The 25,201-nt window shown below is 40.0% G+C and overlaps 1 protein-coding gene across 2 annotated transcripts in view; it reads left to right on the forward strand.

The window, feature by feature from the left end:
- The first annotated feature begins 394 nt into the window (after positions 1-394).
- Positions 395-25,201, forward strand: part of LOC124066570 (myocyte-specific enhancer factor 2A-like) — a 35,202-nt gene continuing 10,395 nt past the window's right edge. For both annotated transcript variants that reach the window (XM_046403100.1, XM_046403193.1), the window contains exons 1-4: positions 395-550; positions 5,692-5,809; positions 16,538-16,725; positions 20,467-20,670. In XM_046403100.1, coding sequence (XP_046259056.1) covers positions 16,672-16,725; positions 20,467-20,670 — 258 coding nt within the window. In that variant the 5' untranslated portion in view covers positions 395-550; positions 5,692-5,809; positions 16,538-16,671. The remainder of the gene's footprint in view (positions 551-5,691; positions 5,810-16,537; positions 16,726-20,466; positions 20,671-25,201) is intronic.

The following is a 25,201-nucleotide window of genomic DNA, read 5'->3' on the forward strand; positions in this document are numbered from 1 at the left end:
ATGAACCTGTGACCCTTCAGTCACATGCTTTCCTCCTCTTCCTCCAGGCCAGGGCTAAAACAAATATCAATAGATCAGTTATACTGGGCTTGTGTTTGAGCTGTGTTCTTTTTGCCAGCTGAAACATCTGTTATAAATACTTTTAGTATGATGAACCAAGGTCTATATTGACCTCATTACTGCAGTATTAATACACCATGAGTTACAGTATGAGTACACAAACAGAGAAATTTAAAACGTACAGGTAGTCATATTTACACACTGACTGAAAAAGGTGCACACACTTACTTACCACACTGTAATGCATAAAAACACACATACATTACATGCACTTTATAAACACACTCATACCCATCCAGCAAGGGGGATGATCCCAGTGCACGCTCGCGCGCGCGCACACACGCAGCCCGGTGGGAGGAGCTAAACCACTCGCTGCTCTGAGTTTGTCAGTTTCCTAAATAACATAGACGAGGGTCCGTCCGTGTATGTCTGCTGGAGACGCCTGCGTAGAAAACTATCGTATTTACAGAAGCACTGGGAGGACAGAGGGGTAAGTAGAGTAAACTCACCTGTCTCAGTGTGTGAGAAAGTCTCTGTGCTGTCTGTCTCTGCTGTACAGGCTGAGAGGGAGGGGAGCCGCTAACGTTAACGTTACACTTCTCATGTTGTTGTGGCGTTCTTGTCAACACACTGGAACTCGGTCCGTTAGTTTCCTGAACAAACTAAAATAATGACAGTAATTCTCTTGTTGTGATTTGTGGCCGAGAGGCTTTACATGTTAGTACAGCAGTCTACCTACGTGTACTGTGCATGTTGTGATAAACCCAAGTGCCTTAATGGACAGCTTTTTAAAACTTTGATGAACTCTACAACGCTGCAAAATATCACTGTAGTTGGCTGTTTTTAGCCTGTTAGCTGTCTTCTCTTTGGGATTAAGTTATATCCTGTTTTTCTGAATGTAATGGAATCGACCTGGCTCTTGAACAAAGCGTAGCTGCTATTTCGATTATAATTTCTGAAAAGGATACTAGAAGGGCAGCTGTTGGCGTAACGTTGCCAAAAACACAATACAAACAAGTGCATTTCCAGTTCAGCACCGCATTCACGTTGGGCATCCCTACAGTAGTGTCACAATACCATTACAGTAACACAGAGGGCAGCAGGTATGTGAACTCCAAGAGTTTTATTCCAAAATGCTATCAGTATACCACCTCTGAAATGCCAACCTTATGTTCGCTCAAGGACCTGAGGGTCTGCACAGTATGAAACCTGAAGGAAATTACTAACAGAAGCAGGATCAGAAAGGTAAGCAACACCACAAACATCAGTTTTACAAGTAACACCAACACCACAAAATGTCCTCTTTACGTTCTGCAGTGTAATCATTGCCACAGACAGAGTGAGGGGATCAGTGTGAGAGTCACAGTAACTGCAGTCGTAGCAGTTCTGTGTTCAGATGTCACTTTGTTTTGAAATCATACAAAACAAAGTTGGATGATGATGATGATTATTTCATTCATTTGGATAAAATACTTTGGTTTTCCAGGATAGGTTCAAAGTTTTTTTCAAGCTTACCTTAACACAATACTTGAATGCTCATATGGGCTTGAAAATGACTATTGGGTGCTGTAACATTGGGTGCTAGTATATTAAATTTGCTCTAAAAAGAGGTCTTGACAGGAGGACCAATTGTTGTTGCTTTAATACAGCCTGCAAACTTACCGTCACTTAATATCCCTCTCCCCATTGGCACAAATTTTGAGTTCTTAACTTTCATGTAAATGGTTCATTTTTAAAAGTTAAAGCACTCTTTTATAATGAATCACAAGACGACGATGTCTGACTTCAAATATAACGGAAGTGCTGCTCATCAGTAACAAGCTGATGCAGGTTATGCTGCCTAATGTTGTGTAACAGTAAAGTCTCATTTTGATCTGCTGTCATTTGCCCCGTTAAACGTATTGCAGTACACAAATCAACACTTTCTGTATGTGTTTACTTCTTACAGAAATGTCTAACTAATATTAGATGACATGAGCTAACAATGGCTACCGGTCGTACGTGACAGAGTAAAACTGTAAATTCAGTGGGAACTGCTAACCAGACGAGTCTGAAGTGAAATAATTCAGAACTTGCCCTTTAAGAAGGGGAGTATTAATGCATTGCCAATATATCTCTCAATAATGAGTTTAATAAAATAAAATTCATCACTATTCTGAACAAACTCAAGACCAGTACTTTCAAAAACATTTTTCATCTGGAAGTATTTTTGAAACTCTCCACAGTCAAAAATTATTTAGTATGCTTTATAAGTTTTGTGTTCATTCCAAATCTTTCAATCTCCCTTATCTTATTTACTACAGAATGGCCCTTTTTGTTGAGCTTTTTGACAGGTGCAGGGAAATGATATGGACAGTAACAATATCAGTAATAAAGAGAGAATGAGAAAGCTCAAGGTCAAAACCACAGTTCTTTATTATATGACTGTCTATTTGGTTTGTGGTTGTTTACAAATGTTTGTTCATAAAGCCGATGGCTCACCTAATCAAATCATTAGTATAAGTGATAGGCATTTGGACAGGAACTTTTGTGAGCAAAGGATCCACATGTCTCAAGGCAAATATAGTTTTAACATTTCTGAATGTTAATCTTACAGTATAATTTAACAAAACTCATGGTTCTCAGAGAATATACCCTGTCACAGAAGGTATATTTAAAGGGCGTGGAGGTCTAACTCTGGTCTAACTTGCCCGCCAGACCTGTCGAGGCCTAGGCCTCAGGGAATTCTGTGGAAGTCGCTTTTTGGAATGAATGCCTTTATTTATTCACTTTCGCCATTTCTTGGCCTTTCTTCCTTGAGGCACTTGAGCTCTTCGATCAGTCATGGAAGATTTTAGCAGGTTGAGAAATATTCTCCAACTTTGTCTTTTAATTTAATTTGATTTCTGTTAATAGACAGTTAATTGTTAAGAACATAACCATGTTTGCTTGCTGTTGTATGGCAGCTGTCTCAGCCAGTTAGTTCATAGACCTAAAGCCACACTTTATAAGGTCCCCTCAGAATGTTATGGATGACATCACTGATGCCGGATTAATGTTTTTTTTAATAGTCTAAGCTGTAGCTGTGGAGTCAGGCGAGGCACTCTGCATTTCATCATTTTATTACAACACCCTTTTGTCTTTGATGATGATTTCAACACAGTTAAAAGTAAAACCTGAGAATTTCTATGGGAAAAAGGGTAGTCACTAAAAAAGCTATTGTGTAGGCTTACAAGGGAGGGTTAGGGTTATGTCATCATCCAGCGTAGACCAATATTTTAAATTTCTGATTGGCAGGTAGAATGAAAAGGGGCTGGTAAATAGACAGAAATTGTTCTACTCCAAAGCCCAGGCCTTGTTGGTGTCCTGCTGCCTTGTCCCTGCTCTTTGTTTTCATATTTCATTAGCGGGACTAGCAGCATGTAGCATCACCTTCAATTATCCTCCCTGTCAGCGGACTGACAGTGCCTGTCTGCTGGCTTTAGTGATTACAGGCTTCAGGGAACAGGTAATCAGGTCATGGTTACACTGTCACCCTGTCAGACTGCTGAGACCACAGGGAGCATATGGGATGGAAGAGGTCTCCCATCTCCAGTCAGGTACCCCTTAGCAGACTTAGATCTGTCAAGTCTAGAGCACATACACTTTACACTTTCATTTAGCTGCTCAAGGGTAATGGCCATTGTTCACATGTCTGTACAGTGTAAAACTTTTTGAGAGAAAAGCAACAATGGCCAACTCTGTATTGTCTGCTTGTGAAACCATTAACAAGATTGTGTGGCTGTGGATAACTTAGTAGAAAATATTTTAAACATGCATTCATGGATATTATATTCTATCTGCCCTAATAAAGCAGAACACCTCCAAAAAACCTTTGGTTCTCATACCCACTAAAGGTTGCTGGATGTTTCATATCATTTCATGAGAATGACAGTTAAAACTTCACTGGATGGAAACGTTTCTGGGAACCCGCCTGTGTAATTAACCACATTTGATTTGCTAGAGATATAGATGTGATGCCCACCATTTTGTTGCTGGTGAAGGTGTCAGTTTTGTTTTTGTCATTGTGGTTACTGATAGGTGTGAGAGTTTATGAAGTCACTCTTAAGACCTGAATTTGGCATATGAGCTCAGTTACAGAAGTGATTCATGGCAGCCAGTTGTTTGTGCAAGGTATATAATCTGAGAAGAGAAAGTAAATTCAGACAATACAGAATAAAAGAGTTAGGTGTACAAACACTAACCGTAATAGTGCAGATTTTACGTGTTAGACGCTCTATAAATAAAACAGTTCACATAGTGTTTTAATCCTATCTTTGCATTTTTTTCAGTCATACATCACCATACATGACTTCTGCCTAGTTTAAGTCAAACTAAGGTAAATGTGTCATTCTTAATGTTGAACAACACTATACAAAAAAAGACAAAAAAATACTGTACTCTTTCAAAATGCATTCTTATGCAAGCTGCATTTTTCTGAGCGTTAGCATGTAGCTGCCATCAGTGCTACTGCATGTTCAAGCATTATGCAGCTTATTTCAGCTACCAGCTGACGACACCGCTGTGTTCCTAGCTGTGCTTGCTGCTCATGCTCACTGTTGTTGTTGCTCACCATAAATTGTGCTGTTTTTCCTGTAAAAGTTACACCAAATTCTGTGTACTTATAAGTATAGCTATGAAAACTGATGACTTGGACAGAGGTTGATCAGTTAGTGACAGAGGTGATTTCATACAAGATATGAGAAAATGCCACTTTTGTCACACTTTTATGTTTATGGACACATCATTGATATTTTAGAAATAAAACCTGTAACGTGACAGTGTACCCTGTCAGTTAGGTTCCTTTGTGTGACTGTATGGAGTCCATGTGTTCCTCAGCGGTATTTCCTTTCCCTCCTCATTTCTCTAATGATAGAATATTTGGAGCCTTGTGGTAAACAGAAATAGCAACACTTCTGAAGGACAGGCTTCTCTTTTTGCACCACATGCTGAAGAAATAGAGGCTGCACTGTGTGTGTATGTGTATTTTATTGAGAGGTTATTTCAAGTCCTCCGTGACTGACTGACTTAGTCAATTACATGGCCTGCTTTAGCCCGAGCTAATGCAGGCTCCTCCTGTGTGGACTAATGCATTTCTTATCCACTTTGATTAGCTGTGGCGATGCCTGGCTAACCGAATGACATGCTGCATCTCGCACAGCAGCGAAGATGAGAGGTGTAGCTTGCTCTAGCTGGCCGTGGAGGCCTGTTGTGTACTTGTGCTGGTGCTAACATCCAGACTGATGTGATCAGGGAACAGCACAAACTCATTTTATTTTGGTCTACTGTACTGTCTTCATGCTTAAGCTTTTATGACCCACATGGAATATCCCTCTTCCATTTGGTATGATTATACCAACATCACATCTGCTTTGGAAAAATAATTCTTGTGTTTTCATTGATGGTTACATTCATTACAGGTGTGTTTTCACAATGGAAAAAGAGCAGTTACTGCCTTTAATCTCTAGAATAACAGAACTGGATCCTCACTTTCCCCCTTAAACATAAAACATCTTTGTCAGTTGCAACTACAGTTTAAATTTAAAATTTAATTGGGCACTGTTTTGCTTAGAAAGGAATACTAAGAGATATTGGGACTTTTTTCTCTTTCAGAATCTCAGAGCTAGAAGAGAATTGCTGTCTGTAATCGTGTCACCCCTGTCGCCATCCTTCAAGTTTGATATCGAAAGGAGTTTCTTCTCCTGGTGGAGGACTTGCCAAACATTTTCAGGTAATATTTGATACCACTTTACAAAGTCACCTTTTCTTAATTTTTCATGCAGCAGCATGTGTCTTTTATTGATGGGTCCACTTTTCGTCTGAGGATGACTATGACTACTAACCTTTACTTTGGGTTTTTTTCATGTTATAAAGCTATAGGTTTTTTATGTCATAATAACGCATTTTCAGTTCACTGAAATAATCCACAGTGAGCCCAGTTCCCATCATTACAATAGTTCACAGAATATTTGCTAAAATGTTCAGAATTACATTATGCAACTCTGCTTCTCCTAATTTAAATTAGCTACAGGCAGTATTGAGGGGTCAGGGGAAATATGAGATGTGTTTTAGGTGTTTCTTTATAGGGAAGTAAGATTGAAATCATGTTGACTTTGCTGAGCAATATCTAGCGGTGAAGGCTTTGGTTCCTCTCCTCTCCTCTCCTCTCCTCTCCTCTCCTCTCCTCTCCTCTCCTCTCACTGTGGTTTATGGAAGAGCTCCTAATCAGTTGAACTGATCTCCAAAGATCAGTTGGACTTGAGATCTCTTCCTGCAGGGTCACTCCAGTAATTAGGCCAGAGCTGGTCCTTCCAAATAAGCCAAACCTCTGGCTGCCTGTCGTCTGACCACTGGGCCACACAGCTGCACGTTTGATGCTAAAAATGCCGCAGAGGAGCTCGGAAATTACACTCAATAAATACAGAAATCAAATAAAACAATTTCCAAATATTAGCCTTGCAATCTACTTTCCTGCAGTCATAAAAACTGCCTTTGTTGCGCATAGTAAATAGGTTTCCCTCAGCCCTGCCAACTTAAACACTAATGTTGGGTCAATGGCAGTGTGGCTTGGCTTAATTAAACTCAGTGCTGATTTGCAGGGACAGGGTCCAGACCAGAGTGTGGTTTGGGTCTGCTTAGTGTCCTGACACTGTTCTTAATTGTGCCAACACTTCACTAATGCTGACTGAACATGAAGACGCTCGCTCTCCTTACTTAGTTGAGGACTAGGTCATACCATCAGCCTCCAAAGACTCAAGACTATGTTTAACTTAGAGCACTTCTGTCTATAGAACAACTTAAATGAGAAATTATTATGAAAATGAAAACATCCTTAAAATCAATCTTTTCGAACTACTGCAACATAACCACAGTTAGAGTCCAAGACCCTCACATCCTCAATACAATACAATATAGTAGCTAAAAGGCTGTTCTGGTTAAATCCAATCTCTGGCTTCATCTGCTCAGCTTTGACATTACTACTGGTTATTGTAGCTCTTTTGAGCTGATTTATAAGGGATTCAGATTATTTGTTTATTAAAAAATTTGAATATGATTAGGTCAATACTAACAAAGGGAGCCAATTTGGTGAAGTGAGGTTGCCACGCTGCCAGAATATCCAGTGTGATCTCACATTGGGCTTTCAGCCAGTATACACCCTAATCCCAGGTGACCCAGCTGAGCCCAGCTATAATTTCTTCTAAGTTCACATGCCAGCAATTTAGTGAAAGAGAAAGTAACAGTGTACAGATGCACCAAGTTGTGCTCAACTTTTGTCATTCTTCCCCAGAATAGTCTGCAGTCAGTGTGTAGGAAGTACAAGCTCTACTATTTGCCTACAAGTTCCAACTAATTTTGAAATTCTGCTAACATTTTCTCAAGAAAGTTTACATTATTATATCCATTGACTAATACTTAAACACTGAACAGCTGTAGGCTTGAGTCATGGTTGTTAATTTACCAAGAACAGGAGCAGTGGTAGAAGCACTAAACTGTCTATCTGTATGCTCAGTACTTTCATTTTAGTCCTCATGTTCAGCCTTATGGGAGTGTGTTCTGGCCTAACACACCTTTTCTGTTGATCAGAATAAATGGTTGTCATTTACATTATAATTTGAAGAATGAACTTTAAATGTCCAGAAGTAGCTCCACGGCTTACCATACAAATTTTCAGCCATATGAAATGTATTCTTTGAGATTGTGTCAGTTATTCATCTCCATAATCCACTCACGCACCACCTAAAGCATGTAAAATGCTTACTGGGAGAGCCACTTGCAAGGAGCAATTTTTGGCACTTCTGTAATGTATGTACTGCTGATGTGAGATACATGATGAATGCTTGTGGAAAGACTTGTATAATGGCTCCAGCTGAACTCTACTTGTCCTGTACATATACCACACTTGGAAAGGAGTTCACTGTTTAATCAGTAATCTGAGAGAAAGATGGCAGTGTTGGAGTGTGTCTGGGTGTGTATACAGTATGTGTGCAGAGGGGGCTAAGGGTGGGGGAGATAGGAAATTACATGAAAGACCCTCAGGATAGAGGACTCAGATCTACTTGCATCTCTTCACAACATTAAAAGGATGATATTACTTTGCTGAAAGCACGGAATTTCAATGAGAGTAGGAACAAACAAAAATGTTAAAGAATTCATTATAATATGATTTAGTAGATCAAAAGATTGGGCTGAGGCTAGAGGTACTTGCTAGTGATGAAGTTACTGTATGTGGCTCTGCTCAGCCATCTGCAGTGAGCTTAGAGCAGGAGGGAAGCAAAGGCTGGCTGTGCAGATCTACAGTGTATACTAGCGTTTATGTCTCTGTACTGTATGATTTGAGAGTGCTTTCTGATTCTGTTGATATTATAGTGCCATATATCTGTTACCTTGCCCTCTTGCATTGCTGTCAAGACACTTTTTTTTCTGGGGATCAGTGTTCCCAAACTGGCGTCTAGTGTTCCCCTGTTGTCCAATATATCAGTGTTTTTCAAACTGTGGGGCTTGAACCGCCGAGGGGTGTACAGACAATGTAGGGAGCCACACATGACCAGGGTGAAAAATGTCGAATGGAACTAAAGTTGAATGAATCTGTTTCATATTGAAACAATAAACAAACGAGTTCTTCCACACCAGCGGTGAAGTTAGGAAGTGGGAGGATTCGCTGCTTTAGGAAGTGCACCATTTTTTTATTTACTCATACTTTTTCAATGTTACTCTTCATAGAGACAAGGAATTCTCCTGGATAGTGTAATGACCTATGATAAGGTCACCAGTTTTAATTATTTATAACTATTTGTAATTATTAGTTTTCAATTATTTCAGCTTTGTTCTCATTAGCTGCTAAATGCTCCAGTGTGTTCACCAGTTAGTCACTGACTGTGTTTGTCCTGCCTTTTGGTGTTGAACTGGTTTTCAGAGCAGAAAACAGCTGCCTGCCGTGGCCAAAAACAACAGTGAGAGAGAAGTTGCAGCTTAACAGTGAGAAAGTCATCATAAAGCTCTGTAAAGCTGATGGAGCTGCAGATTGGAGTGATAACTCTCTGTATGTCCAGACCTTGCACATGTAAAAGTTAAAAAAAGTTGAAAGTTCAGCTGAAGACCAGTAAGTATTTTTTATGAAAGGAACAGAAAGTATGGAAGTATAACCGTACTTTACAGGGCAGCTTGTGTTTCAATCTGTGTTGCAGGAATGACATCAGTGTCTCTGTGTTGAGACAGGAAAATCTTATCCCACTGCCACTGTCATAAAAGCAACACAATAATGAAATGACATCACAGTGGGCCAGTAATTAAATGAGCAGACTGCTGTCTTGGAGTTTTTACTAGGCTGGGAGATTGTGAGTAACTGTGCAACATGCTGGAAAAAAGGAAAGGTGACAGTGAATGCAGTCCCAAAGCTATGGGCTCACTGAGTGTAAAATTCACTTCTTTATTGTCATTTTGTAAGAACATATTGTGTTGTGATCATGCTTTGACCTAAATGTGTATATACACACTCTCACATAGACCTTTCTATACCCTCATCTTCTTAATAGTGCTAACTGGCAATGGGAGTTGGGGGAGGTGGTATAGGAGATGACAGTTTAAGCCATCTAATCTTTCTGGCCTTCAGTCTGGCATTAAATGGCAAGGCTGTTGGTGGAAAGAGATGAGTTTAATTATTATATTTCAGGCAAAAACTCATTAGCTTGGTGACCTGCTAAGCAACAGAGGCCAGTGTCCGTACTCGGGCTGCATGATACCGGGCTATGTCGTGTGACTGTGGGCGATGAATTAATCACAGTCTACGTCCTGCCATGTCTGGCAGCAGACAACAGCATCACTTGGTTTCTTTGTTCGCGTCTTGCCATGAAAGGCACGTTTCTGACTCAAAAAGCCACAGAGGAGGGTGAGGTGGAGCATTTTAAGATTGACTTTTCTGAATCTCAGGTTTTGTCATTGGGCGGATTTACAAGGACATTCATTAGCAGCTGTTGTTGCTGATTGTAACATGTGCATTAACTTTTTCTTATTCAAACATTGTGCATTGTGCCAGAGCTTCATTTGCATAAGAAAATGCTAATTTCATTCATTCATTCTTTTAAGTAGCTGCAACTCTCTTATGTTTTTACATAAATTGTCATTCGCTTTCCCTACATCAAAGAAAACCCATATTCACAACTGGGCATTTGGGGAGGCTTGGCACACACAGTGCTGCTCTAAACAGGGAAGTGTTAAACACTTCAGCCAGTAAACAAGATTGCTGATCTCACTCCACCTCCCTCAGGGAGCAGGTCCAGCATGCAGCTTGTCTGTTTACCATGTATAAGTTCTCCTAAGAACTTTTATAAAAACTCCATTTATGAGAACTTCAAAGAATGTCCGGGCTCGCTGAGGGGAGGAAGAATCTTGTACCAGTCCGCCTCTTTATGCCTTGAGCAAGAGAGCCTCTCTCTTTCTCTTTTTCTCTCTCTCTCTCTCTCTCTCTCTCTCTCTCTCTCTCCCTTCTGATGGATATGATGCAAATAAGCTGCTGGAGAAAGAAGGACAAGAGTGAGCAAAGAAGGGAAGTAGGGGAGAGTGAGGAGATGAGCAGAGCTGCAGGGAAGGTAAAGACATGAATAAGGAATGTGATCTGTGTCATCAATCCTTAACACTTTTGCAAACAGTGATGAAACAGAAACTCTTTCATCTTCTACCAAGTGGCCATGAATCTCACCATGGCTGTTTCCGTGCTGAAAACCATGATCATCTCTATAACCTGCCACACCAAAATGATGTCTTGCACATACCAGAGACAGTGGTTACTTTATTCTACTGGTAGCAGAAGATTGGGGTGCTGCCTACTGGTGCATGCTGGGTAGCATCAGCTTGAAGCCTCATTGATTCACTGTTGGAGTGACTAGAGCAGAGGTCACAATGGGTTCATCGCAATTAGAGATGAACCCATGCTCTTTAATGAGGAGGAGGGATGAAAGCCTTGCCAATTACTCTGTGCTGTTTTGTACTGAAAACAACCTGGTGTTGTTAAGACCCAGCGTGATTAACCTTCTGTAGCTCTTACTTTGGTCATTCTTTACATGAGAAGACATTAAGGTGGGTTGTATTGGCTTTTATTAATTAGTGCTCATGATCTTAGAACGGCTTTGTTTTTGTTTTGTTTTTTAGAATTTGCTATTTTTACACTTTCTGTTGACCTTGTTTTTAAGGATATACTGGAGTCAGTGGGCCAATGTTATATGGGCCGTGCCATGTTCTCTTGCAGACTGCTTGCTAAAGATGTAATACATGATACCATGTGTGTACACACATGCAGTATAGGAGATAGGTGTAAGAGTAGTAAGAATAAATGAAATAGATGTAACCATTTTTGAAGACAGTTTAAAGTAGCAAAAGTGCGCTTCCTCCATTTTTTTTATCATTATATATGACAGAAACACCAGAATCAACTCTTTTGTTCGGAATTTTTTGCCATGGTAAGGCACCGCAGCAACAACAACAAAACATTGTGTTTTCACTCATCTGATCTGTTTCCTAATTGGGCAACAAACAAGGTTGTTGTTGCTGCCCAACACCTTTATTCTATTTCTAAGAGAGCCAAGCTGCCCCTCTTTCATCTGAGTGGAGGAAGAGGGAGTGAGACAGCGCCTGAACAGGGACGATAGGTGATCTATGATCCAGATTATTATAGTTTATAAAAATGCATCATAGGATACATGCATTTTATACACATACATCCATCCATATTTTAGAACACATTCTACTTGCCAGATCTATATTATAATGAGAATATTTAACCAAAGCTCACATCTTATAGTACAAAATGCCCACAAGTGCTACTGTACAGAGCACTAATAGCCATTATCTTCTGGGGTCTGTCTTCAGTGAGACAGCTGAAAAACTTTCTCTAAAACTCCTCAATGTTTTGTGTGATTGAGTCGATTTCACAAGGAATCTAAAGAAGGACTGATACATATGATAAATAGATAAAATTCCAGTAAGGAAGTGGAAACTGTAGTTTTAACAGTATTTAAACACAGCTAGAATTTTTTTACTTAGTTATTGCTTTTGTAATGTCTTGTTTCAGGAGGTTATGTTGCAGGCTGTTCATTTTCACCCGCCATAGATGGTAAAATAGTGTTCATGTGAGCCAACACTTGTGTGCATCGTCACATTATCTTACAGAGGGGGTAAAGCATTAGTGAATTTACTGAAAACTCAATTCGCTATACTATTTTTTAGCAAACATAGAAGACAATATGTTCATTTCCTACTCATCTTGCAATCAGGTACAATATTCAGTATACTTTATGTGTGGAAAAATGTAAGTTGGAAACCTTTAGGCTTCATTTACTGAAACCACAGTAAGTGACGGTGTGCTATTGTAAATTGTACGTGCATAAGAGATATAAGATCCCATGCAATCCAACCTTGGAAAAATGTATTTCACAGCCTCACAAAGTATGGTCACATTTCCAAAGATCCACAGGAATTGGATTTCATGGGTGAGATCAAGAGAAGAGCGTTTGGCTATGAGGTTTGCTCGGGGAGCTTAGCACTTCTTGTTAAGGATACAGCTTTGGGGTTGGGGGGGGGAGGTGTTGGTTGTTTGTTGAGAAGGTCAGAACAAGAAAACTACAGAGCTGTCTCATTGATTTTTGGTCATTTGGCCTTTTATAAATCATTAAAATACTAATATAAGAAATATAGAAATACAAAGAAAATATAAAAATAAGATACCAAAATAAAAATACTAAATATCCACAAAGTCTTATTTCTTCATGAGCTGGGGGCTGGAGATACCAAGAGACCCCCCAGTATTACCGGTATATATATATAGAAGTATTTAGAAGTCAGTATATAGAACTCAGACTCATGCTGTATGTGACTCATTTGTAGATTGTGTTTCAGTCTGTTGAGCTCAGTGTGAGACTGTATAACCAGTGGTTTTGTACCAAAGTGCTTCATATCTATTTTAAAAACTCCTGTGAAGACACTTGAAAATTGCTCAAAATTGTTCAAAAATATAAAGAGACCTTCAGTCCTAAATCACCATAAAAATGTTTCTAAATTGTACTTCTCAGTGATTCGTTATGACTTTTCTTTTAGAAGTAATATATTGCTCAGCCTTGTAGATTTTTGTGTGAGTGCTGGTTGGTGCGAACTGTTGGCTCATCTCCTGGCTTGTATTGATTTTCATGTCAGCCGGATAGAATTTCTGCCATAGTAACATATCACATCTGCACTGATCAGGACAACTTGTTTGGTAAGCACGTGTACAGGAGATGTAGAACAGGAAACACCATTACTTCGTAGACTCAGCAGCCTGAGACATATACTTACAGTAGTAAAGACAGAAAATAAGTCAGTTAACAGTTGGCAAAACTGTATTTTATGTGTGTGTTATGTTTTCTATACGTCTTCCATCACTTATCACTAACTAAGGGCACCATGAGGACACTAGATATATACTGTCAGTGTAAACAGTATGCATGAATCTGCATCACAAATAAAATCATGAATTAGGTGAAACCTGACTCCTGGAAATGACATTTACATACTCAGGACTGGAAATTTCTTGTCCACCTGCCTCTGTGACTGGTGGCTTCTAAAAGCAGTTGGAAAGACAAAGACAGATCAAGAAATGCACTGGCCAGCTTAGCAAGTCAGACAGACTAGAGAGACATGCACTGCAAGCTTGAACATCAACTTAACATTAGTGATATTTACTGACAACAAAGAGGAAAGAAAGAAGTTTACCTGGAGAGGAAAGAACACAAGTTTACCTGATGGCTGTTCGCACAATTCACTCTTGTGTTGTTTTTTTCCCTTTTCTAATGACCGGAACGATAGTTCTGCTCCATCCTCTCATTGACATTGTAAACACTCACAGCTGCTTTGACATGAGATGCAGACAGGACTTGTTTAGTGAGCATAGTGCTGCCCTGTTCTGCTCCTCATTAAAGTGCCAGACTGACACAAGCAGACCTGTGATTTAGTCTGTGTTGTGGTCTGTTCTAAATCACTCTGCTATGCCACCTTTATTTACCCATTATGTTTTTGTGGCTGGTAGATTCAGCAAATTTGCTATACTACACTACAAATAAATAAATAAAATCACCCACCATTCCTGAAGGGAGTTCCTAATTCCATTACTAATATACATTTTGTAAGCAATGTAATGCCACCTGGATCAGCACTTTTTATCTACATGATGAAAAATGAGAAAAAGCTGTTATTGAACATATCTGAAAAGTCACAAAATATCAGTAAAATGTTCACTGGCTGTGTTTACCGTGTCAAATTTTGCCATACGATATCCATTTGTAGCACCTCAGCATTCTAAACCTTTTTCATGGATGTTTACTCACTCACAGCTTTTGGTTAAGGTTTGGACAACAGCATACACTAAACCATTTACCGCCCATCAAGTAGGCTTGACAGGCTTTATTAGGGACATGAATTGAGTGTTTTATAGGAATTTGCATTGCATTATGTCTTCTAGCTGATCAATGGATGTTTATCGTCACAGTAACTCAGTTCTTACAACCCTACACTGATCCAAAGATTTAGCTGATTCAAACTTAGCAGTATTACATAGAAATTAAACCCAATCATCAAGACCACATGCTGAAAGAAATGTTTGTTGTTTCCTGTCTCATGGAAATACCACAGGAGATTTGTTGAAAGCTTTTTTTTTTCTCTTTTCCAAAATATTTGTGTCTTGTCATCAAATCATCCCGATTGTAAAACACATAAATCCTTGTGACCTTTAAATCCTAAATATGCAAGGAGTCTTTATCTGTTATGTTGTATACCCTGAACTGACCTGGAAGGGTCAGCTGAGATCTGGGCTGATGGTGAACTTGATGGGTTAGAGCAGAGCGTGCAGTCTGTTGTAAACTAATTGCTATTTGTTCTCCGATGTTCAAGGACAGAAAAGACATTTAGGGGCAACAGTGTATTTTCAATAGGAGGCGCTTAAACAATCACTCAAATGGAAAAGACCATAATATTGTAAATAGACTTTAGAAAATAGAAACTAGGTTCTTAATGCATTGTAAATCAACATTGGATTTTTGATTTAATTTTATTTATTCTTCATGTATCTGCTGCTGTATGGGATATTTAAGTTACTGGGATGCAATAATATTATATCAAATATAGATGCCATTTAAATCAGCAAATAAGTATGACAAATGTATTTGTCCCATCTTCTAACCCTATGAACTGGGTCTGCAGTGGGGGTTTTGGTGGCTCAGCTCTGGTATCCACATGCTGCAGTAATCCAGAGAGGGTTAGGATAAAGCCTGGCTTCGCCTCACGCTCTGCCTCCTCCCAGATCAGATGAGATTAGGAAAGAGCTAAGGAGCTCTGGGGGAAGGCAGGGCTCAGAAACACTGAAGCTGGGGAAAGGAGGGACACAGCAAGGTAGGTGGGCAATCCTGCAGGAAGAGAGAGTAGAAGAGCAGAGGCAAGTTCACTTAAGACTACCAGAATGTTCATGTTGGTATACCTGAAGGAGTGTTGCTGTCGAAAAGAGTTTGGAGCCAGCTAGACGAGGTGTCTGATGATGAGGTAGATGCACAACAATTGTCTTCATCTTTCTTAATTAATTTTCTCTTGAGTTCCTCTTGATGTCTTGAATCAGAATTCCTTTATTTACCCCAGAGGGGAAATTCTTTGAATGTAAATCCAGTGGTCACAGATCAAATTTCAAAGCTAGAGACTACTCAAGCCTAAAGGACTGTGGAAGACAGACTCTCAAGAATAGTATAGCACTACTCCGCTCCACCATGGCAGGTATACCAGTTCACTCTGGTAGGAGTGCATTTTGTTTGGTTGTGTGTTCCAACAAACACAGTTGGAAGTGCTGGTGGTTGGGGAACCGGTGAGAGATGTCCTTGTTGCTGGACTAGCAAGTCTTTGGTAGACTTTATGCCTTCCCGTTGAAGGTCCTCACTTATCAGGTGAAAAGAAGCAGCAGAGTGGGGTTTCAAGTGAAGCAGAATGGCAATACCAAATTGAGGAGGAAATTGACAAATTAAAGAAGAAATAGAGAGACTGAAGTCCCATTGCAGGAATGATCCATCGGGTCTTTCCAAGGTGACACAGGAAACGTTGTTACTCGCATAGTTGGTTGCACTTCATAGAATAATTTGAAATAGTGAGTAAAAAATGTCTTCAGCAAATAGACCATAGTAAACTGATGTACCTTGCTCATTGGTCAAGGACAAGATCCACTGTTTAGTCCACCACAGACTGCAAAGATGTTCTGTCCAAGTATCAGCTTGGATTTCTTGATGCTACCTTTCCTCTTGTGCAGAGAATCTACAACTTAAATGTAATGCATTAAAGTAATACCCTTGTGAACGTGAACTATATAATTTGTTCAAGTATTGGAATGCATTTGCTGAAGGTAACTGCTTATTTCACTGTTTGTACTGTGATAAAGTCTGTCTCTTAATAACCTTTTTTTCAGCAAGCCATGTCAAACTGATCCTGGAGTAACAGAACCGACAGCGGAACTATGTGTTAAGGGTTGTCTATTGACCTCTTAACTATCTGGAGCCCACTGTTAATCTTCTTTGGCTGTTAGAGGAAGTTCTTTTGGCAATGGGGAGGAAGAAGATCCAGATCACCCGGATTGTAGATGAGAGGAACCGCCAGGTCAGTGTTTTCTTCTGTCATTTCATTTTGCTTGTAAGTCATTTAATGGTTCACGAAATAAGGTGTCCTCAGGGTTCAGGGTCTGCTCCCACATGTAAAGAGTGTTGTAAGTGCATCCTTATAGAAGAACTATGTCTTGTTTGTTTTCTTCCCAAAGTTCTTTGGGTGAAATATCTCCCATGCACATAAGCTTCTGTATTATTTAAGCTTCTTCTCTGTGGCACTAAGTATTTTCTCAGTCTTCTGTAGTGCTACGTGCATTCATACAAAGGCAAACTTTATATCTCTGATGTGGTAAACAGCATCTTGTGGGAGCTTAGTTTTCATGGTATCTGATGTGTTGTTTGGGCCCTAAATCCTGCTCAGATTGCACTCTGTCAACTAGGGATTCACTGCCTTTATTCCAAGATATAAAGGAGCAACCAATTGAGCTCTACAGGGGGCATTATAGAAAGACCAAATATGTGGATGTGCGGGTCTTGACAAGTTCATGAACACTTCATGAAGGGATTCCTCCAGGAATCCTCTGTGGATCACCTAGGATTTCAATCCAAAGAACTCCTGAAGATTTCTCTAAGCTGTTTTACTTTTGAGAGTGGAGTGGTCACAGCTGGTGGCGAGGGCAGTAATTTGGGGTTAGCTAGGTCCGGACGGCACCCTGTCATTAGCAGGGTGGGTCAGTGTTAGGGACACACAGTGGCCTTCTCTCCTCACCGTCTCCTTGTGCAGCCACAATGCTGCCCACTGGAATCCCTCTCTGTCTGCCTCCTCTATATATATCACCCCCAACAGCACAACAAATACCAGCCTGTCTGGACGGAAGGCGCAGGCTCTGGAAATAGGGATGTGGCTGGAAAATAAATATCTGGGATGATGTTTATATTTGATGTTTGCTTGTCTTGGCCAGAGCATTTTTAGATAGACACTGCTTTAGCTGTCGGCTGTGCATCACTGGAGCCTGCTGTATATTTAGGTTCTTGTACTCTATTTTGGGAAGTTGGTTTGTATTCTCGTTTTATCTGTCAAGTGTTTTTAGCTGTTTCTTTCTCTTTTTGAATCATCACACTATTAAATATTATGCAGAATATGTACTGACCATAGAAAGATGTACCAGCGATATACCAGCAGTTAAATATTCTTAAAGGAGGATCAGTCAAAGTAGGGAACTTTTCACAGAGATCTATTTGGAAGTCAAGAAATAATGAATATAATTTCAAGGATTGTTTAATTAACTGCCTTGGAATCACAGTGAGAACTGTGGTGTCCATTTAACCGCTATCATCTAACCTAGCTACAGTAATGAGATGCACCATTTTTACTGTGACTTCTACTGTTCCAAATATTTCTGGCGTTAGTGCATATGTTCAGCTTGGCTGACCATGAACTTGGTTGGCCATCTGATGCAGTCTTCCTAACTGGAACATGTTGATGTTCCATGAACATGTTGGAACTGATGTTGCAGGAGCTCCAACATCTTGGCTGAAGACACTTTGCTCCTTGGACATTTTGAAAGCAAATTAAATTGCTCTAATGCAAAATATGACATCATATCTTTCCCACTGGGCCAATGTTAAAATTAAAAAAGTTTGGAAAAAAAAAATTTACTATATATAAAAATTTACTATACCAAATCAGAGACTATTCACTTGTAACAACACATTCCTTCTTTAAAATATAATTGAAATATAATGATGCAATAGCTCAAGACAGGCTGTGATATATTGTGGTTATATCACAAATACGTTGTTCAGCCCAACATGAAGATTTGCAATGAACTGAAATGCTTAAAGACTTACAGGATTTGATGCAGGCCTCTCTGTAAGAATTTTCAGTACCTGGCACAACAGCTTCTAATTTGATCAAGTGTACATAACCTTTACAGTTAAATGTATTTAGATAAAGAAATAGGTTCTCCTGCTGGTGCAGTGGTTAGCACTGTCGCCTCACAGTAAAAGGGTTCCAGGTTTGAATCCCAGCCTTCTGTGCAGAGTTTGTAAGTTCCCCTTGTGTGGGTTTTCAGGTACTCCGAGTTCCTCCCACAGTTCCAAAAACATGCACATTAGGTTAATTGGCTACTCTACATTGCCCCTAGGGTTGAGTGTGTGGTTATTTGTCTTTGCCGGCCCTGGGATTGACTGGTGACCAGTCTGGGATGTACCTTGCCTCGCCATAGCCAGCTGGGATAGGCTCCAACAAAAACCTTTGGAGAAACTGAAACTATGAAAACTTCTTTTCATCAATCAATTCTGGATAGAGTATGTGTCTTCTCAGAGTGCAAATTAGTGTGCTTTGCATCCATCTGTCAGTATTGAAGTTATGTAGAATGTGAATGTTTTCAGGGGTAACTGGAGCTCTTTTTAGTGTTTATATTTTAGTTTTGGGGCAAATATTGAATAAGTAAAACTCCTTCCACAACCTCTGGTACAGTGACCTTGAGCAAGTACCTGACCACAAAATTGCTCTTTTCATCCATCACTAGAAGAGTGTGTTTGAGCTGCAGAGCAGAATGTGTAGAAAAATGAGAACATGAAGCAGGCAAACAAGAACCAATCCACCTGATACTCAGCATTGCCCGGAAATCTTGGAGGTGTGAGAAGGAGTGAGAGTCAAAAGCAGCTTCTAGATATGTGGTGACATGAGTCAGGATCCCAGTGGTCACGATGGAAGGTAGACATATCCAGATAAACACACTGACTCACTGCAGGGAGTCAGCTGCACACCAAAAACAGGGATGAGAGAGTATGATCGATGTGTGACTTGCGGGTAGTGTGTGGGTTGAAATGGTCCACTCCAAACGTTTCATTTCAGCCTGATGATAGAGGTGCATTTTTTGATTAAGGGGAACATGGAGGTTTCAAGAACGACTGTTATTTTAGATGTTGCAGTACAGTGTAACATGTATCCAAGGAATATTTTTAGTGTTGTATCTCCAAGAAAGGTTTGCTGACAGTTGATAGACCTGCAAGGAATATGATTAGGCCGAACTTGATTTTAATCTTTACGGGAGGGGAAACATTGCTCACTTGCTTTCCCCACCCACAATTCCCACTCATTCAATCGGTGTCATTGAACTAGAAGCCATTATAGGCTGCTTCCACCCTGTTTTGGGAATTTGGTGTCAGCTCTCACATGGGAACCTCCCTCTTTCCACCTCCTCCTTCCTGCTGATCACACACTTTGAATCACTTTAAATTGTCTCTATAGACTACATGAGTTCTGTCAGCAGCTGAATGTGTGTTTTGGTGTCAGTTAATTTTGGGGCCATTTGATTTTTGGATGGTGATGCCACTTCTTTTTGTGGATTCAATATCCCAAGTTATGTTTACTGCTGAAAGATAACTTTATAGCAACTCGCGGTTTGCTGCATTGGGGAGGATTTTGCATAAATCCCATCACCTTCCATCTCCCATGCACATGCCCATTTAGTTTATTATTATTATTATTATGATTATTATTATTATTATTATTATTATTATTGTATGTCTTCTACCATAATGAAAAATGGCAAAAGCTTTCAAAATAATTCAAAAATGCAATTAGAGAAATACAGTTTTGCACTGCTAGAGGGATCCACTGTGTTCTCCCTGCATGTAAACTGCTTGTTTGTCTGTCCAAAAACACACTTCTGAACTTGTGTTAGACAAACTCTTTGTAGTTCTTCCCCCATCCTTGTCTGAGGACAGGATGAGATTAAAAAAACAACTAAAAAACTAAAAACTAAACTGGTCCTTGTCTTTCTAGGTGACTTTTATGAAGAGGAAATTTGGTCTGATGAAGAAGGCATATGAGCTGAGCGTTCTGTGTGACTGTGAAATCGCCCTTATCATCTTCAACAGCTCCAACAAGCTGTTCCAGTATGCCAGCACCGACATGGACAAAGTCCTACTGAAATACACGGAGTACAACGAACCCCACGAGAGCAGAACCAACTCTGACATTGTAGAGGTGAGGAACAGTGTAATTTAAATCAGATGATAATTGGCATCTTATGTCAGAATGACAGTGCTTATGTTGTCATTAATATTGTACCCAGGATGATGCAGCTACACTGTATGGACAAAAATATTGGGACAGCTTACCATTACATCAAGAGCAACCAAATGACATTTGACTCTAAATACATAGATATTAATAGGACCTGATCTCCCCTTTGCAGCTATAACAGCTTCTACTTTTCTGGGAAGGTTTTCCCACACGATTCTGGAGTGTTTCTGTGGGAATTTTTGCCCATTCATGCAGTAGAGCGTTTGTGAGGTCAGACACTGATGTTGGACTGAAAGGCCTGACTCACAATCTCTGTTCCAGTTCATCCCAAAGGTGTTGGATGGGGTTGAGGTCAGGGCTCTGGGTGGACCAGTCAAGTTCTTCCACACCAAACTCATCCAACCATGTCTTTATGGACTTTGCTTTGTGCACTGGGACACAGTCATGCTGGAATAGAAAAGGGCCTTCCCCAAACTGTTGCCACAAAGGTGGAAGCATAGCATTGTCCAAAATGTCTTGGTATGCTGAAGCATTAAGATCTCCCTTGTAAGTAAGGGGCCGAGCCCAAGCCCTGAAAAACAGCCCCACACCACACGTGAATTCAATAATAAAGAACTCTGTCCTAATATTCTTGTCTGTATAGAGTATGTATGCATGCTAACACTTGGTCAACAGTTTCCACTGCTGATACCAAATGGATATAACTAATATTTAAGACAATGTCTTGAATTTGCAGCAAACAGATAGTAGTAGTAGTACTTAGCAGAAACTGGAGACCTGTGTTTTCAGTGATAAGATCCAGCTGTTCAACCATTTTGTGGGTTCCTGCAGCGTCATCGGGTTGCTGACGTTCGTGCTGTTGCATCATGGTCCCTGAGCAGCACTGTCGTGTCTCTCACAGCACGTACTCATTGCCACTGCCATTAAAAATGAATGGTCATCGTGACTCATGTTCTTACTGTTTATGTAAGCTTCTAATGTGTGTTTGCCTTGCTGAGAGCTTGAATTTACTACTCCCACACACACACACACACACAGACAGGAGTGTTGTACCAATGCAAACTGTCAACTGAAAAAGAGTAACCGTGTTTATTTTCAAAATGCCTTGTCTCTTTTCCAGGGACAGAAATTCAAATCTGTGTTTGAGTTTGTTTCAGGAGAGTCCAGGCATGTTTTCCAACTGCTTTCTGACTTCTGTTGGTGTCATCTGTCTTACCAAAATTGTAGACTCTTAACCTCCTCAAGTAAATCTAAGAGTGTATTCATGCCAGACTCGTTTGGAGAAATTGTTGTGAAACCGGGAGCGTTTCACCCCAAAGATCGGTTAGTTTGGGTATATGTGAACGCAGCAATCACTCTTAAATGCAGGATGAAATGGCCTGCTTCCATTGGAACCCTTGAGCAGCTTGTTTGTGGTATGAAAGCAAATAGGCCAACCAGCAGTCTTCTGTGATGGTGCATGTTTCGAAAGCCAGGTATATATTTATGTTAATTTGGTGATAATGGTAACACATGCACATGTGTTCAACCTGTGTATTTTCCCAGATGAACTCTGGTAAAAGCAGGTAAAATCACTGTGCTTCTATCCTTCTCTATGTACTTTGTCAGTTCATTAAGTACTACAAAATGTGTGGCAGCAATCCCACAGTAATGAGTCCTGACTCATTACTGGACAAGATGCCTTGTTTTCTACTTGTCTATCTGTTAGCATTTAATAATAATATGTAGTCGATTTGCAGTTGAATAATACTAATAATGCTTATAATCAGTTATATCTTTGTGACACCAAAGAACGTAACAACAGATGCATAAAATTCTCAAATGTAGAGTTAGAGAAGAGTTTGATTTCCAACATTGTGATGATGCACTGATGATGGTGACAGTCACCAAAATGGTCCAATCAGTGGATTAACTGTTGGTCTGTGTAAGTTCATATTGAAGTCTCTTTGGCCGTTTGTAAAAAAATCAATGTGAAGAGGAACAGGATCAGAGATACGATGCAGCAAAATCTACTGAACTCCAAGTGTGAACACACCCTAACGTTGTTTCTGAAGGGAAATAAGACTAAATCCAGTCCAGGCTTAGGGAGGAACGGGAATGCATGTGAAACAGTAAAGCTTAATTCAGGATCTTTGTTGTTGTAATAACAGTGGTAGAGTTTGTTCATACGCATCATTAATATTGCCCGTAATGATTCTAAATGGCATAATTGTGTCTGTTCTCCTGCTGCAAACCGTAAACAGACACCTGTGTCATCTCTGTGAACTATTAGCCAGGCTTGATTTGCCTGCCTTGAGACCTTATTTGTTTTTTCCTACAAATGTCATGCAGACAGACATGATGATTGAAACAAAGCCTGGAAAGTAAGAGGTTGATATTTTACATAGTGGTCAGTCCATTTGCAACATTAAGCATGAGATTTGACTACAGGTAAAATAATACCCCACTGGCTGCAACAGACTTCCCACGTCGGGAGGGACTAGCAGAAAGCTTCTTTGGGTTCATTGTTGTTTTTCAATGGAACTTATCTGCTGATGCGCATCCCTCTGCAAGAAATACACAAAGAGCTCAGACATTTCTTTGTCTCACAGTTTTCACACCAGTATTAAGACATTCAACATGTATCTCTACTTTGTGTAAAAGTTTGAGTATCTTTTAAAGTTGAATTGAACTGGAGTTTTTGTGCAGACCTGAACCCGTATTTCCCAGTCTGTGTTCACTCAGTGGGGGAGAGCAGTTGTGCCTTCATTTGACCTTCAGCCAAAATGATTTGACTTAAAAACAATAAAGAAATAGACAGGGTTTCTAACTAACCTAAGTCAGAGGTAGGTTTAAATGCATATTGATGAGGTAGTCTGTCTGATTATGATGATGGCAGACTCAAAACACCTATTGAAATGTGGTCCTGTAACTTCAGCACTCTGTATGTTACATGGGATTCTGATCACAACATGGAGGAGAATATATGGATATTGATTTTTCTTTTTTAGCAAATTAATTTTCAACTTCAAACAATAAGCCTCTTGAAATAAACTCTGCAGATCTGTTTCCATATGGAGCAGATAAGTGTAATGTCAACCTAAAATAAAGCTGAGCCGACTTTTTTTCCTTTTTCTTTTTCTTTTTTTTTCTCTTTTTTTTTTCCAGTCTTGAAGGTTTGCCAACTAAAACAACTACAAAGTCCTAACTGGTCAGCTAATCTCACTGACAGATTACCTTTGTCATAATAATGAGGCAGGTTTGTGTGCAACAGAGTTGAATTTCAACAGCAACAGAGCAGCTGTCCAAGGTATGCAATGCAGCAATTCCAGCCCACAGAACCCAAGATGAATGAGAACCATAACAGAAAGTGAAAACTACAATACACTGAAAACTGACACTGTGGGATACAGGCGCTTGATTTGGTTTAGTTCAAGTCAAGTATGACAGGATGCCTCATAAGAAAACAATCTATTTCTGAAACTGGGTAGACCGGCCTTTGAAAATTTGTGAGCTGAGCTTATCTGCCAGTTATGCGTCAAATCACATCTCAAACACTCCCGTGCCTTCCCTATTCTTAGTCCACAGGGCAGTCACCCAACTGGAAAAGACTCACTCCAGGGAAAGGGTGGGGGGCTTTATTTTATCTTTGATTCAGCCCCAACAGCAACAAGACATCAACCTCACATGTTAAGATGTTTAACGGGGCAGCTCATGCCTCATGGTGGCAATGGGCCACATGCCTGTGGAGATCCACTAAAGCCGACTTTGACATTTGAGATGATAAGGAGGCACGCACCCTCAGATCCTCTAACAGACACTTTAAGATAGTTGTCAGTCCCCAGACATGATGTAGTGGTTTAAACCAGCATCTGTGGAGCTACAAATAGCACAATAGATCTTGGACCAAATCCCACTTAGACACACCTCTCGTAGGTCCACTCTTTGTCCCCCTGTGCCCTCATACTGTTCACTCTCCATTCCCTAAAGTAAACAACTTCTTTCATAGGATCTGGAACTCCTTCGTATTTAAAGATAACCTCTAAAGCTACCTGTCAGTGGTGTGACACATTCAGAGACATAGGAGTGATCACATGATTGGTAACAGCTGTCAGTAAGGTCAAGCAGAGTTTACACCTGAATTCAGAAATGACTGAAGAATAACAAACTCCTGATGCTGAGCAAATAAAATCTTGCTGTCGTAATTTCTCCTCGCATTATTGTTCATGATTGCTGAGTTATTATACATTCAATATCATTGAACTGGAGTGCTGGCTTTTACTCTGGGGTTACTGTAATATTTACGATATACTTTCAGAGCTTACATATGCCTTCACATGCACGTGTTTTTGCAGGTTTACGTAGATTCATTCCAGTGTATTCCAGTGTTATATATCACAGTGCTTTTCTAAGCTTGTTATGATAATATTGCAGGAGCAGCTCTCACTGGACCGTTGTAAGGAAAAAGTATTGAATGATAATGTCGGAACACCAAACGCTTGTGCCTCTACTG

This window comes from Scatophagus argus, chromosome 1 (assembly GCF_020382885.2).
Source record: "Scatophagus argus isolate fScaArg1 chromosome 1, fScaArg1.pri, whole genome shotgun sequence".
In the NCBI taxonomy this organism is placed as follows: domain Eukaryota; kingdom Metazoa; phylum Chordata; class Actinopteri; family Scatophagidae; genus Scatophagus; species Scatophagus argus.